Below are 16012 nucleotides of genomic sequence, written 5' to 3' on the forward strand. Positions count from 1 at the left end.
CTATGTCGTTGGTACCAATATGGACCTTGAATTCTGGCTGTTCATGCTCCCCCCTCAGAATGCTCTGCAGCCGCTCAGTGACATCCTTGACCCTGGCACCAGGGGGGCAACATAGCATCCTGGAGTCACGTCTGCAGCCACAGAAACGCCTGTCTGCTCCCCTGACTATCAAATTCCCAACCACTATTGCTCTCTCACTATTCTTACTCCCCCGCTGTACAGCTGAGCCATCTGTGGTGCCGCGAACTTGGCTCTTGCTGTACTCCCCAGAGGAACCACTATGCTACCGTTTCTGGCATTCTTGACTTTGTACGACTGTGTAAATTGGGTGATGGCGAGTCCGCATACCCATTTACAGCTCTTCCAATCTTTATTTCCATTGCAGTCAATGTAAATTGGGAGAGATGTAAAACAGGTTGCCGACTCGCTATTACCTGTTTTACATTATTGCACAAAGTCAAGAGCTACCTCAGTACTTTCAAAGTCACATAAATTTTGTTTATTCCACTGATTTTTGTAATAGCTCTGTATATGTAACTATCCTTTCTTACAGAGCCTTTTGTCATACAATATGTATTACTTTTAAACTAAAAATGCAACATGTATTATATATTTTTCTGGATTTGTACATAAGTAATGCATCACAGTTCATGTTGGAGAACATAGATCCCCCCTCCTCTCCAGCTTATTTTTTTCATGTCAGAAAGTGCAAGGCAAATGGGACCAATTATTAAACCCCCCTTCCCCATTTGCTCTTTGCGAAAATCTCCCCTACCACCAATCCAATCCGTTGGGAGCGATCTCTGGTTAGTCATTCAGCTGGCCTCCTCTACTAACCTAATGTGAACCCATGCAACCCATACCATCTCCAATCTTTTTACAACAATAACCATCTTCCAAATGTTCATGGTGGCGTACATGCCAGATGCCGATTTATTTTGTTTTCAAGTATTTATCCAATTCCCTTTTGAAAGTTACAATTGAATCTGGTTCCAGCAGCCTTTCAGTTAGTGCATTCCAGATAGTAACAACTCGTTGCATAAGAATTCTCACCTCCCCCTGGTTCTATTGTCAATTACCTTAAATCTATGTCCTCTGGTTGCTGGCCCGCCTTCCAGTGGAAAGTTACTCCTATCTAATCTATCAAAATCTTTCATAATTTTGAACACCTCTGTTAAATTGCCCCTTAACCTTATCTGCTCTAAGAAGAACAATCCCAGTTCCTCTACACATAACTGAAGATCCTCATCCCTGGTACCATTCTAATAAATCTCCTCTTCACCTTCTCCAAGACTGACAAAAGGTTGATAACAAATAGATCAAGCATCATTAAGAATTACTGGCTTGGCACATTTGCTAGAGTAATGTCCTCATTAGTAAGGTGGCCAATGACAATGGATAGAACAGCTCACTATCTTACTTTTAGTTTACTTGTCTACTGTAAGGTTGGCCATTATCTTGAGTTTTCATTCCATTTTGTGAAGAGTGTTGTATAAGTGCATGTTGTTATTGTCTTCTAGTCCATTTCAACAGGAATGCTGTCATTCCAAATGGTTAATTTGAGCTGGTTCTGCAGATATAGCAACAAGTAATGAAACAGAGGGGGTGAAATTCATTATTGCCCCATTTAGGGACGGTAATAGTTTGGAGGCGCGAGACATAGCAAGACATAGAGGTGCTGAAGTCTTGCCCCTCTCAACAAATTTGGATTACCGCCCTCGGCAGGAAGTGGAGCACTAAATCAAGGAGTGGCAACAAGAAGATACGTTTTTTTTCTTTTTCTATCGACCCACCTTTAATTTTTATCCCAGTAGCGGCCGGCCACCTGAGACGCGCCACCTGAAGCTGTCGGTGCTTTCACCCGCCGCTGCTGCAGGGGGCAAAAGTAATTTTGGGGCTGGGGCGCTAATGGAATGATGCGCACAGCGATGACATTGTAATCTCCAGGCGCAGGAGATCGGAGCACAAAGCCGAAACGCCGCCACTAAACTCACACCCAATATGGCAAGAGTTGTGCCAGCACCTGCAGGTAAGGCATTTGTGTCCCCCATTAGTGCCCCCGGGGGCACTAATTGGAGGCGCAAATGCACTGAATTTCTTGCCCAAATATTTACAGCATGACATTGCATAGCAGTCCTGAGAAACCATGGTCAACAGGTTAAAAAAAATGTACTGGAAGTGGAATTAAATTGCTCAATTACCAGGCGGCAGTCGGCGAGAGGCGGGAGCAGCGTTGGTGAGGCCTATAAAGGCCCAGCGGGAGGTCGAGAAGCGGCGGCAGTCGGCAAGACCTGGGAGCAGTGTTGGTAAGGCCTATAAAGGCCCATCGGGAGGTCGAGAGGCGGTGGCAGTCGGTGAGAGGCGAGAGCAGCGTTGGTGAGGCCTATAAAGGCCCAGTGGGAGGTCGAGAGGCGGTGGCAGTCGGTGAGAGGCGAGAGCAGCGTTGGTGAGGCCTATAAAGGCCCAGTGGGAGGTCGAGAGGCGGTGGCAGTCGGTGAGAGGCGAGAGCAGCGTTGGTGAGGCCTATAAAGGCCCAGCGGTGCAGCTGCAGCAGGGAGAGAAGGCAAAAAAGTAGAAAGAAATCAAAAGGTGATGTCACAGCCAAGGGGGTAAGTGATTGGCTGGCGATTCGTATGTAGCTTTTCTTTTCCTTTCCTATATCAGTAAGTAACATTTAGCCTTGTTGTTGCCAAATTAAATTTATCTAAGGGTTAAGTCATGGCAGGACAGCTCGGACACGTGTTATGCTCCTCCTGTACTATGTGGGATGTCAGGGACACTTTTGGTGTCCCTGACGACTACGTGTGTGGGAAGTGTATCCGCCTCCAGCTCTTGACGGACCGCATTGCGGAACTGGAGCTGCGGGTGGATTCACTCTGGAGCGTGCATGATGCTGAGAATGATGTGAATAGCACATTTAGCGAGTTGGTCTCACCGCAGGTAAAGGGTACACAGCCAGATAGTAAATGGGTGACCAACAGGAAGAGCAGTGCAAGGAAGGTAGTGCAAGGGTCCCCTGCGGTCATCCCCCTGCAAAACAGATACACTGTTTTGGGTATTGTTGAGGGGGTGGCTCGTCAGGGGGAAGCAGCAGCAGCCAAGTTCATGGCACCATTGGTGGCTCTGCTGCACAGGAGGGCAGGAAAAAGATTGGGAGAGCTATAGTGATAGGGGATTCGATTGTAAGGGGAATAGATAGGCATTTCTGCGGCCGCAACCAAAACTCCAGGATGGTATGTTGCCTTCCTGGTGCAAGTGTCCAGGATGTCTTGGAGCGGGTGCAGGACATTCTGAAAAGGGAGGGTGAACAGCCAGTTGTCATGGTGCATATAGGTACCAACGATATAGGTAAAAAACGGAATGAGGTCCTACGAGACGAATTTAGGGAGCTAGGAGGTAAATTAAAAAGTAGGACCTCAAAAGTAGTAATCTCAGAATTGCTACCAGTGCCACGTACTCGTCATGGTAGGAATCGCAGGATAGCTCAGATGAATACATGGCTTGAGGAGTGGTGCAGAGGGGAGGAATTCAAATTCCTAGGACATTGGAACCGGTTCTGGGGGAGGTGGAACTAGTACAAACCGGACGGTCTGCACCTGGGCAGGACCGGAACCAATGTCCTAGGGGGAGTGTTTGCTAGTGCTGTTGGGGAGGAGTTAAACTAATATGGCAGGGGGATGGGAACCTATACAGGGAGACAGAGGGAAATAAAATGGAGGCAGTAGCAAAATATAGAAAGGAGAATAGCAAAAGTGGAGGGCAGATAAACCCAAGGCAAAAATCAAAAAGGGCCACATTACAGCAAAATTTTAAATGGGCAAAGTGTGTTAAAAAGACAAGCCTGAAGGCTCTGTGCCTCAATGCGAGGAGTATTAGGAATAACTGCGCAGACAGGATATGATGTAATTGGCATCACGGAGACATGGCTCCAGGGTGAACAAAGCTGGGAACTCAACATCCAGGGGTATTCAACATTTAGGAAAGATAGGCAGAGAGGAAAAGGAGGCGGGGTGGTGTTGCTGGTTAAAGAGGAAATTAATGCAATAGTAAGGAGGGACATTAGCTTGGATGATGTGGAATCGGTATGGGTGGAGCTGCGGAATTCCAAAGGGCAGAAAACGTTAGCAGGAGTTGTGTATTGACCACCAAACAGTAGTAGTGAGGTTGGGGACAGCATCAAACAAGAAATAAGGGATGTGTGCAATAAAGGTACAGCAGTTATCATGGGCGACTTTAATCTGCATATTGATTGGGCAAACCAAACTGGTAGCAATGCGGTGGAAGAGGATTTCCTGGAGTGTATTAGGGATGGTTTTCTAGAACAATGTGTTGAGGAACCAACTAGAGGGCAGGCCATCCTCGATTGGGTGATGTGTAATGAGAAGGGACTAATTACCAATCTTGTTGTGCGAGGCCCCTTGGGGAAGAGTGACCATAATATGGTAGAATTCTTTATTAAGATGGAAAGTGAAACAGTTAATTCGGAAACTAGGGTCCTGAACTTAAGGAAAGGTAACTTCGACGGTATGAGGCGTGAATTGGCTAGAATAGACTGGCAAAGGATACTTAAAGGGTTGACGGTGGATAAACAATGGCAAACATTTAAAGATCACATGGATGAACTTCAACAATTGTACATCCCTGTCTGAAGTAAAAATAAAACAGGAAAGGTGGCTCAACCATGGCTAACAAGGGAAATTAAGGATAGTGTTAAAGCCAAGGAAGAGGCATATAAATTGGCTTGTAAAAGCAACAAACCTGAGGACTGGGAGAAATTTAGAATTCACCAGAGGAGGACTAAGGTTTAATTAAGAGCGGGAAAATAAAGTATGAGAGGAAGCTTGCAAGGAACATAAAAATGGACTGCAAAAGCTTCTATAAATATGTGAAGAGAAAAAGATTAGTGAAGATAAAAGTAGGTCCCTTGCAGTCGGAGTCAGGTGAATTTATAATGGCAGACCAATTGAACCAATACTTCGGTTCTGTCTTCACGAAGGAAGACACAAATAACCTTCCGAATGTACTCGGAGACAGTGGGTCTAGTGAGAAGGAGGAACTGAAGGATATCCTTATTAGGCGGGAAATTGTGTTAGGGAAATTGATGGGATTGAAGCCTGATAAATCCCCAGGGCCTGATAGTCTGCATCCCAGAGTACTTAAAAGTGGCCCTAGAAATAGTGGATGCATTGATGATCATTTTCCAACAGTCTATCGACTCTGGATCAGTTCCTATGGACTGGAGGGTAGCTAATATAACACCACTTCTTAAAAAAGGAGGGAGAGAAAACGGTAATTATAGACCTGTTAGCCTGACATCAGTAGTGGGGAAAATGTTGGAATCAATCATTGAGGATGAAATAGCAGCGTATTTGGAAAGCAGTGACAGGATCGGACCAAGTCAGCATGGATTTATGAAAGAGAAATCATGCTTGACGAATCTTCTGCAATTTTTTGAGGATGTAACTAGCAGAATGCTTAAGGGAGAACCAGTGGATGTGGTGTATTTGGATTTTCAAAAGGCTTTTAACAAGGTCCCGCACAAGAGATTGGTGTGCAAAATCAAAGCGCATGGTATTGGGGGTAATGTACTGACGTGGATAGAGAACTGGTTGGCAGACAGGAAGCAGAGTGTTGGGATAAATGGGTCCTTTTCAGAATGGCAGGCAGTGACTAGTGGAGTGCCGCAGGGCTCAGTGCTGGGACCCCAGCTCTTTATAATATACATTAACGATTTAGATGAAGGAATTGAGTGTGATATCTCCAAGTTTGCGGATGACACTAAACTGGGGGGCGGTGTGAGCTGTGAGGAGGATGCTGAGAGGCTGCAGGGTGACTTGGACAGGTTAGGTGATTGGGCAAATGCACGGCAGATGCAGTATAATGTGGATAAATGTGAGGTTATCCATTTTGGGTGCAAAAACACGAAGGCAGAATATTATCTGAATGGCTGCAGATTAGGAAACGGGGAGGTGCAACGGGACCTGGGTGTCATGGTTCATCAGTCACTGAAAGTGGGCATGCAGGTACAGCAGACGGTGAAGAAGACAAATGGTATGTTGGCCTTCATAGCTAGGGGATTTGAGTATCGGAGCAGGGAGGTCTTACTGCAGATGTACAGGGCCTTAGTGAGGCCTCACCTGGAATATTGTGTTCAGTTTTGGTCTCCTAATCTAAGGAAGGGCGTTCTTGCTATTGAGCGAGTGCAGCGACGGTTCACCAGACTGATTCCAGGGATGGCTGGACTGTCATAGGAGGAGAGACTGGATCAACCGGGCCTTTATTCACTGGAGTTTAGAAGGATGAGAGGGGATCTCAGAGAAACGTATAAGATTCTGACGGGACTGGACAGGTTAGATGCGGGAAGAATGTTCCCGATGTTGGGGAAGTCCAGGGGAGATAGTCTTAGGATAAGGGGTAGGCCATTTAGGACTGAGATGAGGAGAAACTTCTTCACTCAGCGAGTTGTTAACCTATGGAATTCTCTGCCGCAGAGAGTTGTTGATGCCAGTTCATTGGATATATTCAAGAGGGAGTTAGATATGGCCCTTATGGCTAAGGGGATCAAGGGTTATGGAGAGAAAGCAGGAAAGGGGTACTGAGGGAATGATCAGCCATGATCTTATTGAATGGCGGTGCAGGCTCAAAGGGCCGAATGGCCTACTCCTGCACCTATTTTCTATGTTTATATGTTTCTATGCCAGAAATTGTGAAGTTTGCAAAAAATCCAGTGAAAGCTACCAAACACTATTTGCTTCATTCAAACTAACACTGACAAAATATGGTGCTTTTTGCTGTGAACTTGATTTCATTAGAGAGTGAGATTTTTGGAAGTAATTTCACTCATGCATTTGTAGAGCTTTGAGTGATTGGTAATTATTGCCAAGAATCTCTGCTGACTGGAAGAAAAACCTGAAATAGTAATCCTGAGTGTACAAACTGAGTCTAATCTCACTACCGTTTAAAGTTAATAGGCACTGAATTGAATATTATATTTTACAAGAAATTGTGACCATGTATGGGGAAGATTTCCTTCTATGTATTATCAACTTCATAAATGTGGTAGGAGAATTTCCAACGCTCACTCTTTCCATCAAGATATTCAATGCATTCTAAAGTAAAGCATTTCAAATGTTAAAAATTGCAGTCAGAGGATATTTCTCTCAATGTTTACAAGATTGCTATCAGAGGGGTCATCTGTTCTGGAAAATAGAAAGCTTTCCACTTCTATGACTAAATATGACTCTATCCTATCTGATGCAGTTATATGACACGACCAGTAGTTGTAGTATGTCTTTAAGACCAGGTTGCACTTGACTACAACTTGCACACTGCATGCTCGGACAGAGCTGTGTGTATCTGCATGTTTACTTGCATGTCCAGAGCTCCACATGCCTCCTGGCTATCGTTTAATGTTAAGAGGGAACTGGCAGGAACCTCTATTTTCTGATAACATTGAAAATGCAATATTCAAGAGACCACCCAAGACTTTTGTTAAAAAGCTGGTGACACACCGAACGAACATTATACTTCACCTGGTGCTAAACTCCAGTGGACTCTCACACCACTTGTCTTTTTGGGAGTTCGATTAGAATCTAGCTACCGCCAAAACAGTTGTCTATCAATGTGGAAGTGCAAGTGTAACTGCAGTTTGATAGTCAAAGTCTTGAGGGAAAGAAAACTTACCCATCTGAGTCATTTACTTTAAATTAATTTCAAAATAGTTTTGGTTAAAGCCAACACTGAGGCTTACATTGGAAATAAGGGGCTACTCAATATATATTTACAGCACATCACATAGACGAGAGGTAATGAATACTAAATGTTGACTGTATAATTGTGCATAATAAAACAAGTAGTAGTGATGGTTTGGCTTTCCATCAACTGCTCGTGTCTAGTTTCCAGCTGTTTTTAAATACCAAACATGTTTTGAAGGCATCTCTTAAACACAAAATTATTTGCTCCTGCATGAGAAATTAGTAGTCCTCTGGATATCTAACTATGAAAAATAACTTTTATTTTAACCTTTTACACATGGAGTTTTTATTTAATCAAAGTCTTACTTTTATCATTTTAAATAAAAATAAATAATATTGTCATTTACAAAGAATCTTCTTATAGCTGCAGTAAGCTTATACAAATAGCTCACAAATTAAGTAATTTACACAAATATTGTTTTTCATAATTTTCTTGTTAAATAATTGCTTACAGTTTAAACTCCATTCCCATATTCCAGCTGGATGAAAGGTGAAACAAGATCAGTTAATCACCTATTTCAGGTTGCTTGAGTTTTTTGTCCAGTATCAGTCTGATCACTCAATTCAGTAAAGCTCATTTGGTATCAGAAAGGATTCTTGAAGGGAAAGAAAAGTGACATTCATAATGTCCAAAACCCAATACAACATTTGGTGATGTTATGTGTTCACTGTTGCTGCTTTATCCGATGTATGTAACTTCATTCAACAGTTTTTGAACTGAAGGTAGCCTGAAATGACAGACAGCAGCTTTATATATTCTTCAAAAGTAAAGCAATGAATTAATGCTTAAAAAAAAACTTGAATACAACAATCCTGGGCGTGTATAGGTCCTTCTTGAGCAGGGTGAGTCCCCCTTAGTTCCCACCAAGATATTGTTTCAACATTTGGCAGAGACAAGAAGCTATCAGGTGCTAAAACTAAACCTAGAAAAACATATTCACAGGATATATTACAGGAATGCCAGTATACAACAGACTTGATATATACCAGCTGATGTTGAACTGTCCTTTCTCGTAGGTTTGTAATCAAATTTGTTTTTCATTTACCAAATATAAACTTGTTGCCCTGACCGTCCTCTCCAAGTTATCTTAATAGCTGTGTGCAATTTCTTTAATATTAATTCAAAAGTCATTGAGGTCTGAAAATTGAAAGTCATCTCATTATTGAAGCCAATGCAACTATTAAACATAATTGTAGTCATACCTTTTTATTTTCTGGTTCCTTGGTCAGCCAAAGAAGCAGTGGTTGTCTTGGATTTTTTCTGTTCTTTAACCCTGGAGTTTCAGGTCCAGCCATTTTGCTTTTATGAAATTAAGTATTGGGATCAATCACTGATCCAGCTGTGCAAATCTACACTTTTTAAACAAAATGACAATGTGCAGTTTTGTAAAGAGAGCACTAGTCTTACTCTACATGGTGTAGTTTCGTTTTGTAAACAATATATTAGTTGATTGTTAATCAGATTGGATCTGAGTAACTTATAAATCCTTTATGCCACATACATTTGAAACACAAATGTTGGTAACTTCAAAGTACTATCCATGTATTGCTTGTAAACGTTGGGTTGATCGTATAATTGATCAGTTGTACCCTACCACTTATAGATCTAAATCATTCACTGATTTATTCTCTAAAGAATATGAAGCTATTCTTTTGTTTAATGGGATCTCAACCTCTGCAACACTGTACTCTTTACTTCTGTGCTTCCTTTTTCTCAGTGAAATGTAGCACACCAAAGCAAATACCAAGGTCAAAAGCCCAAAGCATAAAGCTGATAGTGCTATCAACACAGTCTGACATGGGAATATGTTCAGTTCTGTTTGAAAAGGGTCAGTCCTTGTCTCTGGTAGGTTTTCCTCTATCCTGATGTCAGGATCTTTTCTCAGCAGGTTTTCTATGTAGCTCTCATTGTTTAACGTTTCATTTACAAAAAGGTTGACTATAACTGTGGTATGAAGTGGTTCTGGGTAACCATGATCGCTGACCTTGACTAACAGTCTGTACAATCCATGGTCATTCTTCACCAAAGCCTCATGCAATGTGATGTTACCAGTGCCTGTGTCAATGATGAAGGTCTCTGGACGGGGTCCTCTGTGGCCAATGATGCTATAAGCAATGACAGCATTCATTCCTGTGTCTTTATCAACAGCATATACTTCAGTAATGGAAGAGCCAGGGATTGTGGATGGCAGTACCAGAAGAAAAGAGAGGTTAGACTGAGGGAACAAGACCAAGGGTGGGTTATCGTTGACATCTATTAGAAGCACTGTCACTTTAGCAACAGCAGACAGAGCGGGCTCTCCTCCATCCATAGCTTGAACCCAGAGAATGTAAGAACTCTGCTGTTCCCTGTCTAAGGGGGCATTCGCCATGAGGTTCCCCTTCCCCGTGTCTATGACAAAGTGCTCACTACCATTGAGTATGGACAAGGCCACCCAGCCGTTATTTCCAACATCAGGATCGATAACCCCAATCACACCGATCTCGCTAAAACTCGGGTGGTCTTCGGGAACAAAGAAATTGAAATCTTTGTTGATGAACCTGGGGCTGTTGTCATTGGTGTCAAGGACAGTGAGAAGAACTGTGGTGGTGGATTCTCGGGGTGGAGACCCACCATCTATAGCTCTGATGATGAGTCTGTACTTTTCCTGTTCTTCTCTATCTAAGGATGTTGACACTGTCAAACCCCCACTGAATTTATCTAAAACAAAGATGGGAGGCACATTAGGGCCCAGAGCGAAAGTAATGGTCCCCATTTCTCCGCTGTCATCATCTGTGGCCTTCATTTTAATGAGGAAGCTATTGGGAGGGTTGTTCTCTTCAATGGTCACTTCAACCAAAGAGTTGGTGAAGATGGGAGAATTGTCGTTTTGGTCTATGAGCTGTATCTTGATGTGGGTCCTGAGAGCTAGCCTTTTGGTGTTCTCTGCCACTACAGTCAGTTCGTACTGCTGCTTAACCTCGTAATCCAAAACCTGCGACGTTTCCAGCAGATACTCGTCTTGAAAGGTCCGGTAAGGCGCCAGGCGGAAAGGGCCTCTTCCTTCCAGGTAACAGCGCACTGTCTCCCGCTGGTCGGGGTCGATCACCGTGAAGAAGGCGATGGGGGTCGGGACGGGCTCGGTCTCCTTCAGGTACACCACACCTTCCGACTGGAGAGCGATGTAGCGAGGCGTCACCCGAGGGGGGCTGGAGAGAACTTGGACGATGGAGATTTGCACAGCAGCCGTGACCGGACTGCAGCCTGTCCCGGTGGCCAGCACCGTCAGCCGGTGGATCTGGGCAGTCTTCTCCTGGAGGGGGGAGGCCAGGCGGATGGTCCCTGAGGTCCTGTCCAGGCTGAAGAGCTGGATGGAGGTCTTGGCCACCCTGTCCCCGTAGGAATAGACGATGTGGGCGTTGTAGCCCAGGTCGGGGTCGGTGGCTCGCAGCCGAGCCACTTGGCTGCCAACTGTGGCGTTGGCGTGCAGGGTGAGGTTGAGCCGAGACTCGGTGAACTGCGGGCAGTTGTCGTTGACATCGGTGACCGAGACGGTGAGAGTGGCGGTGCCGGAGCGGCGGGGAGATCCGCCATCCTCCGCTATCAGGCCCATCACATAGAGCTCCCGGGCTTCCCGGTCCAGGGCCATCTCCAGCACCAGCACCGGCCGTCCGCCGCCGTCCGGCTCGCTGCTCAGGGAGAAGCCGGCATGGGCACCGGACAGCCGGTAGCTCACCGCGCCGTTAGCGCCGGGGTCGCAATCCTCGGCGGGAGGCTCCAGTGGGTAACGCGAGCCGGGCTCGGCGTTCTCCGCCACAGATACGCCGATGCTGGCGGCCGGGAATCGCGGCGAGTTGTCATTGATGTCCTCCACCAGGATCCTGAGCTTCAGCAGCCTGAAGAGTCTGGCCGGCAGCAGGATGACATCGAGAAGCAACGAGCACTCCAGCTCCGGCTGCCCGGGGCACAGGCTCTCCCGGTCCAGCACCGAGTCCGAGGTGCGCAGCTCGCCCGTGTCCCGGTTCAGATCCACGAAGCGCCCGTCCCCGGGCTGAGACACCAGGTTGTAGGTGACTCCGGGCTCTGCCAAGCCGTCCAACTTCAGGTCGGTGCCCAGGTTCCCGATGAGTGTCCCGCTCGGTAACTCTTCCTTCACTCGGTACACCAGCTCGGACGCCAGGCTACAGCTTGCAAGGAAAAGTCCCGTGCACAAAATAAACGGGAGCATTCCCTGCTGCAAAAAAAGTAAATTGAAAGGTATTAGTTCAAAAAGTAACTTCAGGTAGCAAAATGAATGATTAAATTTGATTGCAATACTTCTGCCCACTTAATGCAATGATGCAAACACGCAGTTCAGTAGGAAAGTTATTTAAGTTGGGGTGAGACTGAGACTGCAAACTGTCATCCAGTACCTCAAACACTGCTTTCGGGCAGACTAAATGCATGGTCTAGATGAACGATTATTTCGTACCTGGATCTTTGGATGGTTGAGTGTACTCCAGCTCCAGCCCTGATCCATGCTCACTGGGTTCTCAGGGGGTTAGGAGCCCCAGGACTGCGTTGTACTGCACTGGTTGAGTTCACTTGCAGTCTGCTCTCCTCCCCTGCTTCTCAGTCCCATTCCGGATTAGTGAATGGGAAATTGATGCTGTCCGTCATTCGTAGCTACGTACATTCTTATATGCAAATATTTCTCACTTCAGCCCGCGGACTTTTCACTAATTCAGGCAAAGTCTGCAGGAAGGAAGCATGCAGTTTGAAGTACTTGAGACTGTTCCTATGTAGTTTTACTATCAACCGATATAGGGACAGTTAAACTACATAGTTTAGTTTTAGTTTTTTCGCCTGTGTCTATCTGCGTGCGCATTTTGGCTGCGCTTCAGACCCGAGCCTTTAATCTCTTTTTACACTTCCATCTCATGCTTTTTCTCTTTCCCTCAATGGTCAATATCAAAGGCATTGTGAAACTGTTGTGAAGCGCCTTGGGATGTTTTACTACATTAAAGGTGCTATATAAATAAAAGTTAATATTATAGGAACTACATAGGGACTGTAAAACTACACAGGAACTGTCAAACTACATACGGACTGCCAAACTTTATAAGAACTGTCAAACTACTTAAGAACATAAGAACATAAGAAACAGGAGCAGGCCATACAACCCCTCGATCCTGCTCCGCCATTCAATAATATCATGGCCGATCATCGACCTCAACTCCACTTTCCCGCCCGATCTCCATGTCCCTTGATCCCCTAGACTCCAAAAATCTATCGATCTCAGCCTTGAATATATTCAGAGACTCAGCATCCACAGCCCTCTGGGGCAGAGAATTCCAAAAATTCACAACCCTCCAAGTGAAGAAATTCCTTCTCATCTTTGTCTCAAATGTCCGACCCCTTATCCTGAGACAGTGCCCCGAGTTCTAAACACTCCTGTCAAGGGATACAACATCTCAGCATCTAGTCTGTCAATCCCCTTCAGAATCTTGTATGCTTCTATGAGATCACCTCTCATTCTTCTAAACTCCAGAGAGTATAGGCCCATTGTACACAATCTCTCATCATAAGACAGCCCCCACACCCTAGGAATCAATCTAGTGAATCTTCGTTGCACCACCTCCGAGCCAAGTATATCCTCCCTTAGATAAGGTCAAAACTGTGCACAGTACTCCAGGTATGGTCTCACCAAGGCCCTGTACAATTGCAGCAAAACTTCCTTACTCTTATACTTCAACCCCCTTGCAATAAAGGACAACATGCCATTTGCCTTCCTTATTGCTTGCTGTACCTGCATGCGAGCTTTCTGTGTTTATTGCACAAAGATACCCAAATCTCTCAAAACACAAACATTTAAAATTTTTTCACTATTTAAAAATAAACTCTGTTTTTCTATTCTTCCTACCAAAGTGAATAACCTCACATTTCCTTACATTATACTCCATCTGCTACCTTACTGCTGACTCACTTAGTTTATCTATATTCCTTTGCAGACACTTTGGGGCCGAAAGTGGTGGACTACTGACTGCTGCCACCGAGTTTGCTGGGCGGTCTCCCCTGCGAGCGAGTTTAGTGGAGGCTTCCGTCCGCTGGCGTGCAACACGCGTAAGTGTCCTTCTGCCTGCTGAGCTGCCAGTTTGGTCCGGGTGGTCATCCGCTGCAGCAGGGGAAAAGACCGTCGCATGGAGGCAGGTCTAACCTCAATGGTAAGTGTGAAGACCTGAAAAAAAAGGTTAGTTCACTTTTCTTCATTGTTTTTTGCAGCGATTCAGGTAGGTGGGGTCCCCTGAAGGTTTTCTAGTGTTTCTTTTTTATTTTTTGGAAATTTTAAATTTTATCTGTTCCCTCCCCCCCTGGGCCTGACTCAGTCCTCGGTGGTACTTTGCCGAGGATTGCATTTGCTGCCGAGAATGGGAGCTCCCACCTGCTGCCGCCCAGATTCACAGTTTTGGTCTCCTAACTTGAGGAAGGACATTCTTGCTATTGAGGGAGTGCAGCGAAGATTCACCAGACTGATTCCCGGGATGGTGGGACTGACCTATCAAGAAAGACTGGATCAACTGGGCTTGTATTCATTGGAGTTCAGAAGAATGAGAGGGGACCTCATAGAAACGTTTAAAATTCTGACGGGTTTAGACAGGTTAGATGCAGGAAGAATGTTCCCAATGTTGGGGAAGTCCAGAACCAGGGGTCACAGTCTAAGGATAAGGGGTAAGCCATTTAAGACTGAGATGAGGAGAAACTTCTTCACCCAGAGAGTGGTGAACCTGTGGAATTCTCTACCACAGAAAGTAGTTGAGGCCAATTCACTAAATATATTCAAAAGGGAGTTCGATGAAGTCCTTACTACTGGGGGGGATCAAGGGATATGGCGAGAAAGCAGAAAGGGGGTACTGAAGTTGCATGTTCAGCCATGAACTCATTGAATGGCGGTGCAGGCTAGAAGGGCTGAATGGCCTACTCCTGCACCTATTTTCTATGTTTCTATGTTTCTATGTTTAAGTCCCATTTTTGCTGCCGGGCGATCTTTCCAGAACTTTTTCATGAAACTTCTGCCCAAAGTACCGTCAGGATCACAGTGGTCCTTTAGGTGGCACTTGGGCAGAACTTATCTTTCACCAAGTTCAGGCCCTTTGTCTTCTCCTCACAGCTTACTGTCCCACCGAGCTTTGTATCATCAGCAAACATAGGACCTGTCAAACTACATAGGAACTGTCAAACTACATAGGAACTGTCAAACTACCAAGGGACTGTACAAACTACCAAGGGACTGTCAAACTACTAAGGGACTGTACAAACTATGTAGAAACTGTCAAAATACATAGGGACAGTAAAACTACATAGAATCTGTCAAACTAAATAGGAACTGTCAAACTACATTGGTATTGTCAAACTACATAGAGACTGTGAGACAATATAGAAACTGACAAACTACAAAGAAATTGTCAAACTACATAGGGGCAGTAAAACTACGAAGAAAAAGTCAAACTGCATAAAAACTGACCAACTGCATGAGAACTGTCAAACTAAATAGGAACTGTTAAACTACATAGGGACAATCAAACTACATGGGGAGAGTAAAACTTCGTAGAAACTATCAAAATATGTAGAAACGGTCAAATTGCACAGGAACTGTCACACTACATAGGAACTGTCAAATTACATAGGAATTGTCAAACTACATAGGAACTGTCAAACTGTCATAAGAACATAGGCCCCGGTTTTCATGAGCTGCAAGGCCTGCCCATTTGCCGCCCAAAGGACCGCCAATGGCCTCCAAGAGACCGGGCGGTACTTTGCTTGAAAGATTCCTCTAAAAGAGGTGGCAGTACCGCCCAATGGCAAAATAATGGCTTACGCCATCAATCGCAGCGGGCGGGAGCTCTCAATCTCAGTGGAAAATGAGTTTGCCGCCCAAGTGCCGCCGAGGATGGAGTCGGGCCTAGGGAGGGGGGAACTCTGAAAAGTAAGAAACATTACCAAAGAAAAAAAAACACCGGAACACCTTCAAGGGACCCCATCTAGGTAAGTTGCTTAAAAACATTTTTAAAAAAGATTTTCATAACCTTTTCTTGCAGGTATTCATACCTACCGTCGGGGTAACAACAGCCGCCACGCAGTGGTCCTTCCCCCTGCTGGCGCCAACTCCCGCTGACTCCCACTCGCACCAATCTGGTATCTTGGTGGGCGGGAGGCCACTTACGCGACTTGGCCGCCAGATGATGTCGGTGGGTGGTTCCCGGTGGTGCTCCCCTCCTGCCCCCTCCAGCCCAAGTAGAAA

The 16012-nt window shown here is 45.2% G+C and overlaps 1 protein-coding gene across 1 annotated transcript; it reads right to left on the minus strand.

Moving 5' to 3' along the window:
• Positions 1-9306: 9306 nt before the first annotated feature.
• pcdh20 (protocadherin 20) lies at positions 9307-12260 on the minus strand. The gene is made up of 2 exons (XM_070891447.1): positions 12206-12260; positions 9307-11968 (listed from the first exon to the last, which is right to left on the minus strand). The coding sequence occupies exons 1-2, from the start codon at positions 12251-12253 to the stop codon at positions 9353-9355; spliced, it is 2664 nt and encodes an 887-aa protein (XP_070747548.1). The 5' UTR covers positions 12254-12260; the 3' UTR covers positions 9307-9352.
• Positions 12261-16012: the final 3752 nt, after the last annotated feature.

Source organism: Pristiophorus japonicus, chromosome 10 (assembly GCF_044704955.1).
Source record: "Pristiophorus japonicus isolate sPriJap1 chromosome 10, sPriJap1.hap1, whole genome shotgun sequence".
NCBI lineage: Eukaryota > Metazoa > Chordata > Chondrichthyes > Pristiophoridae > Pristiophorus > Pristiophorus japonicus.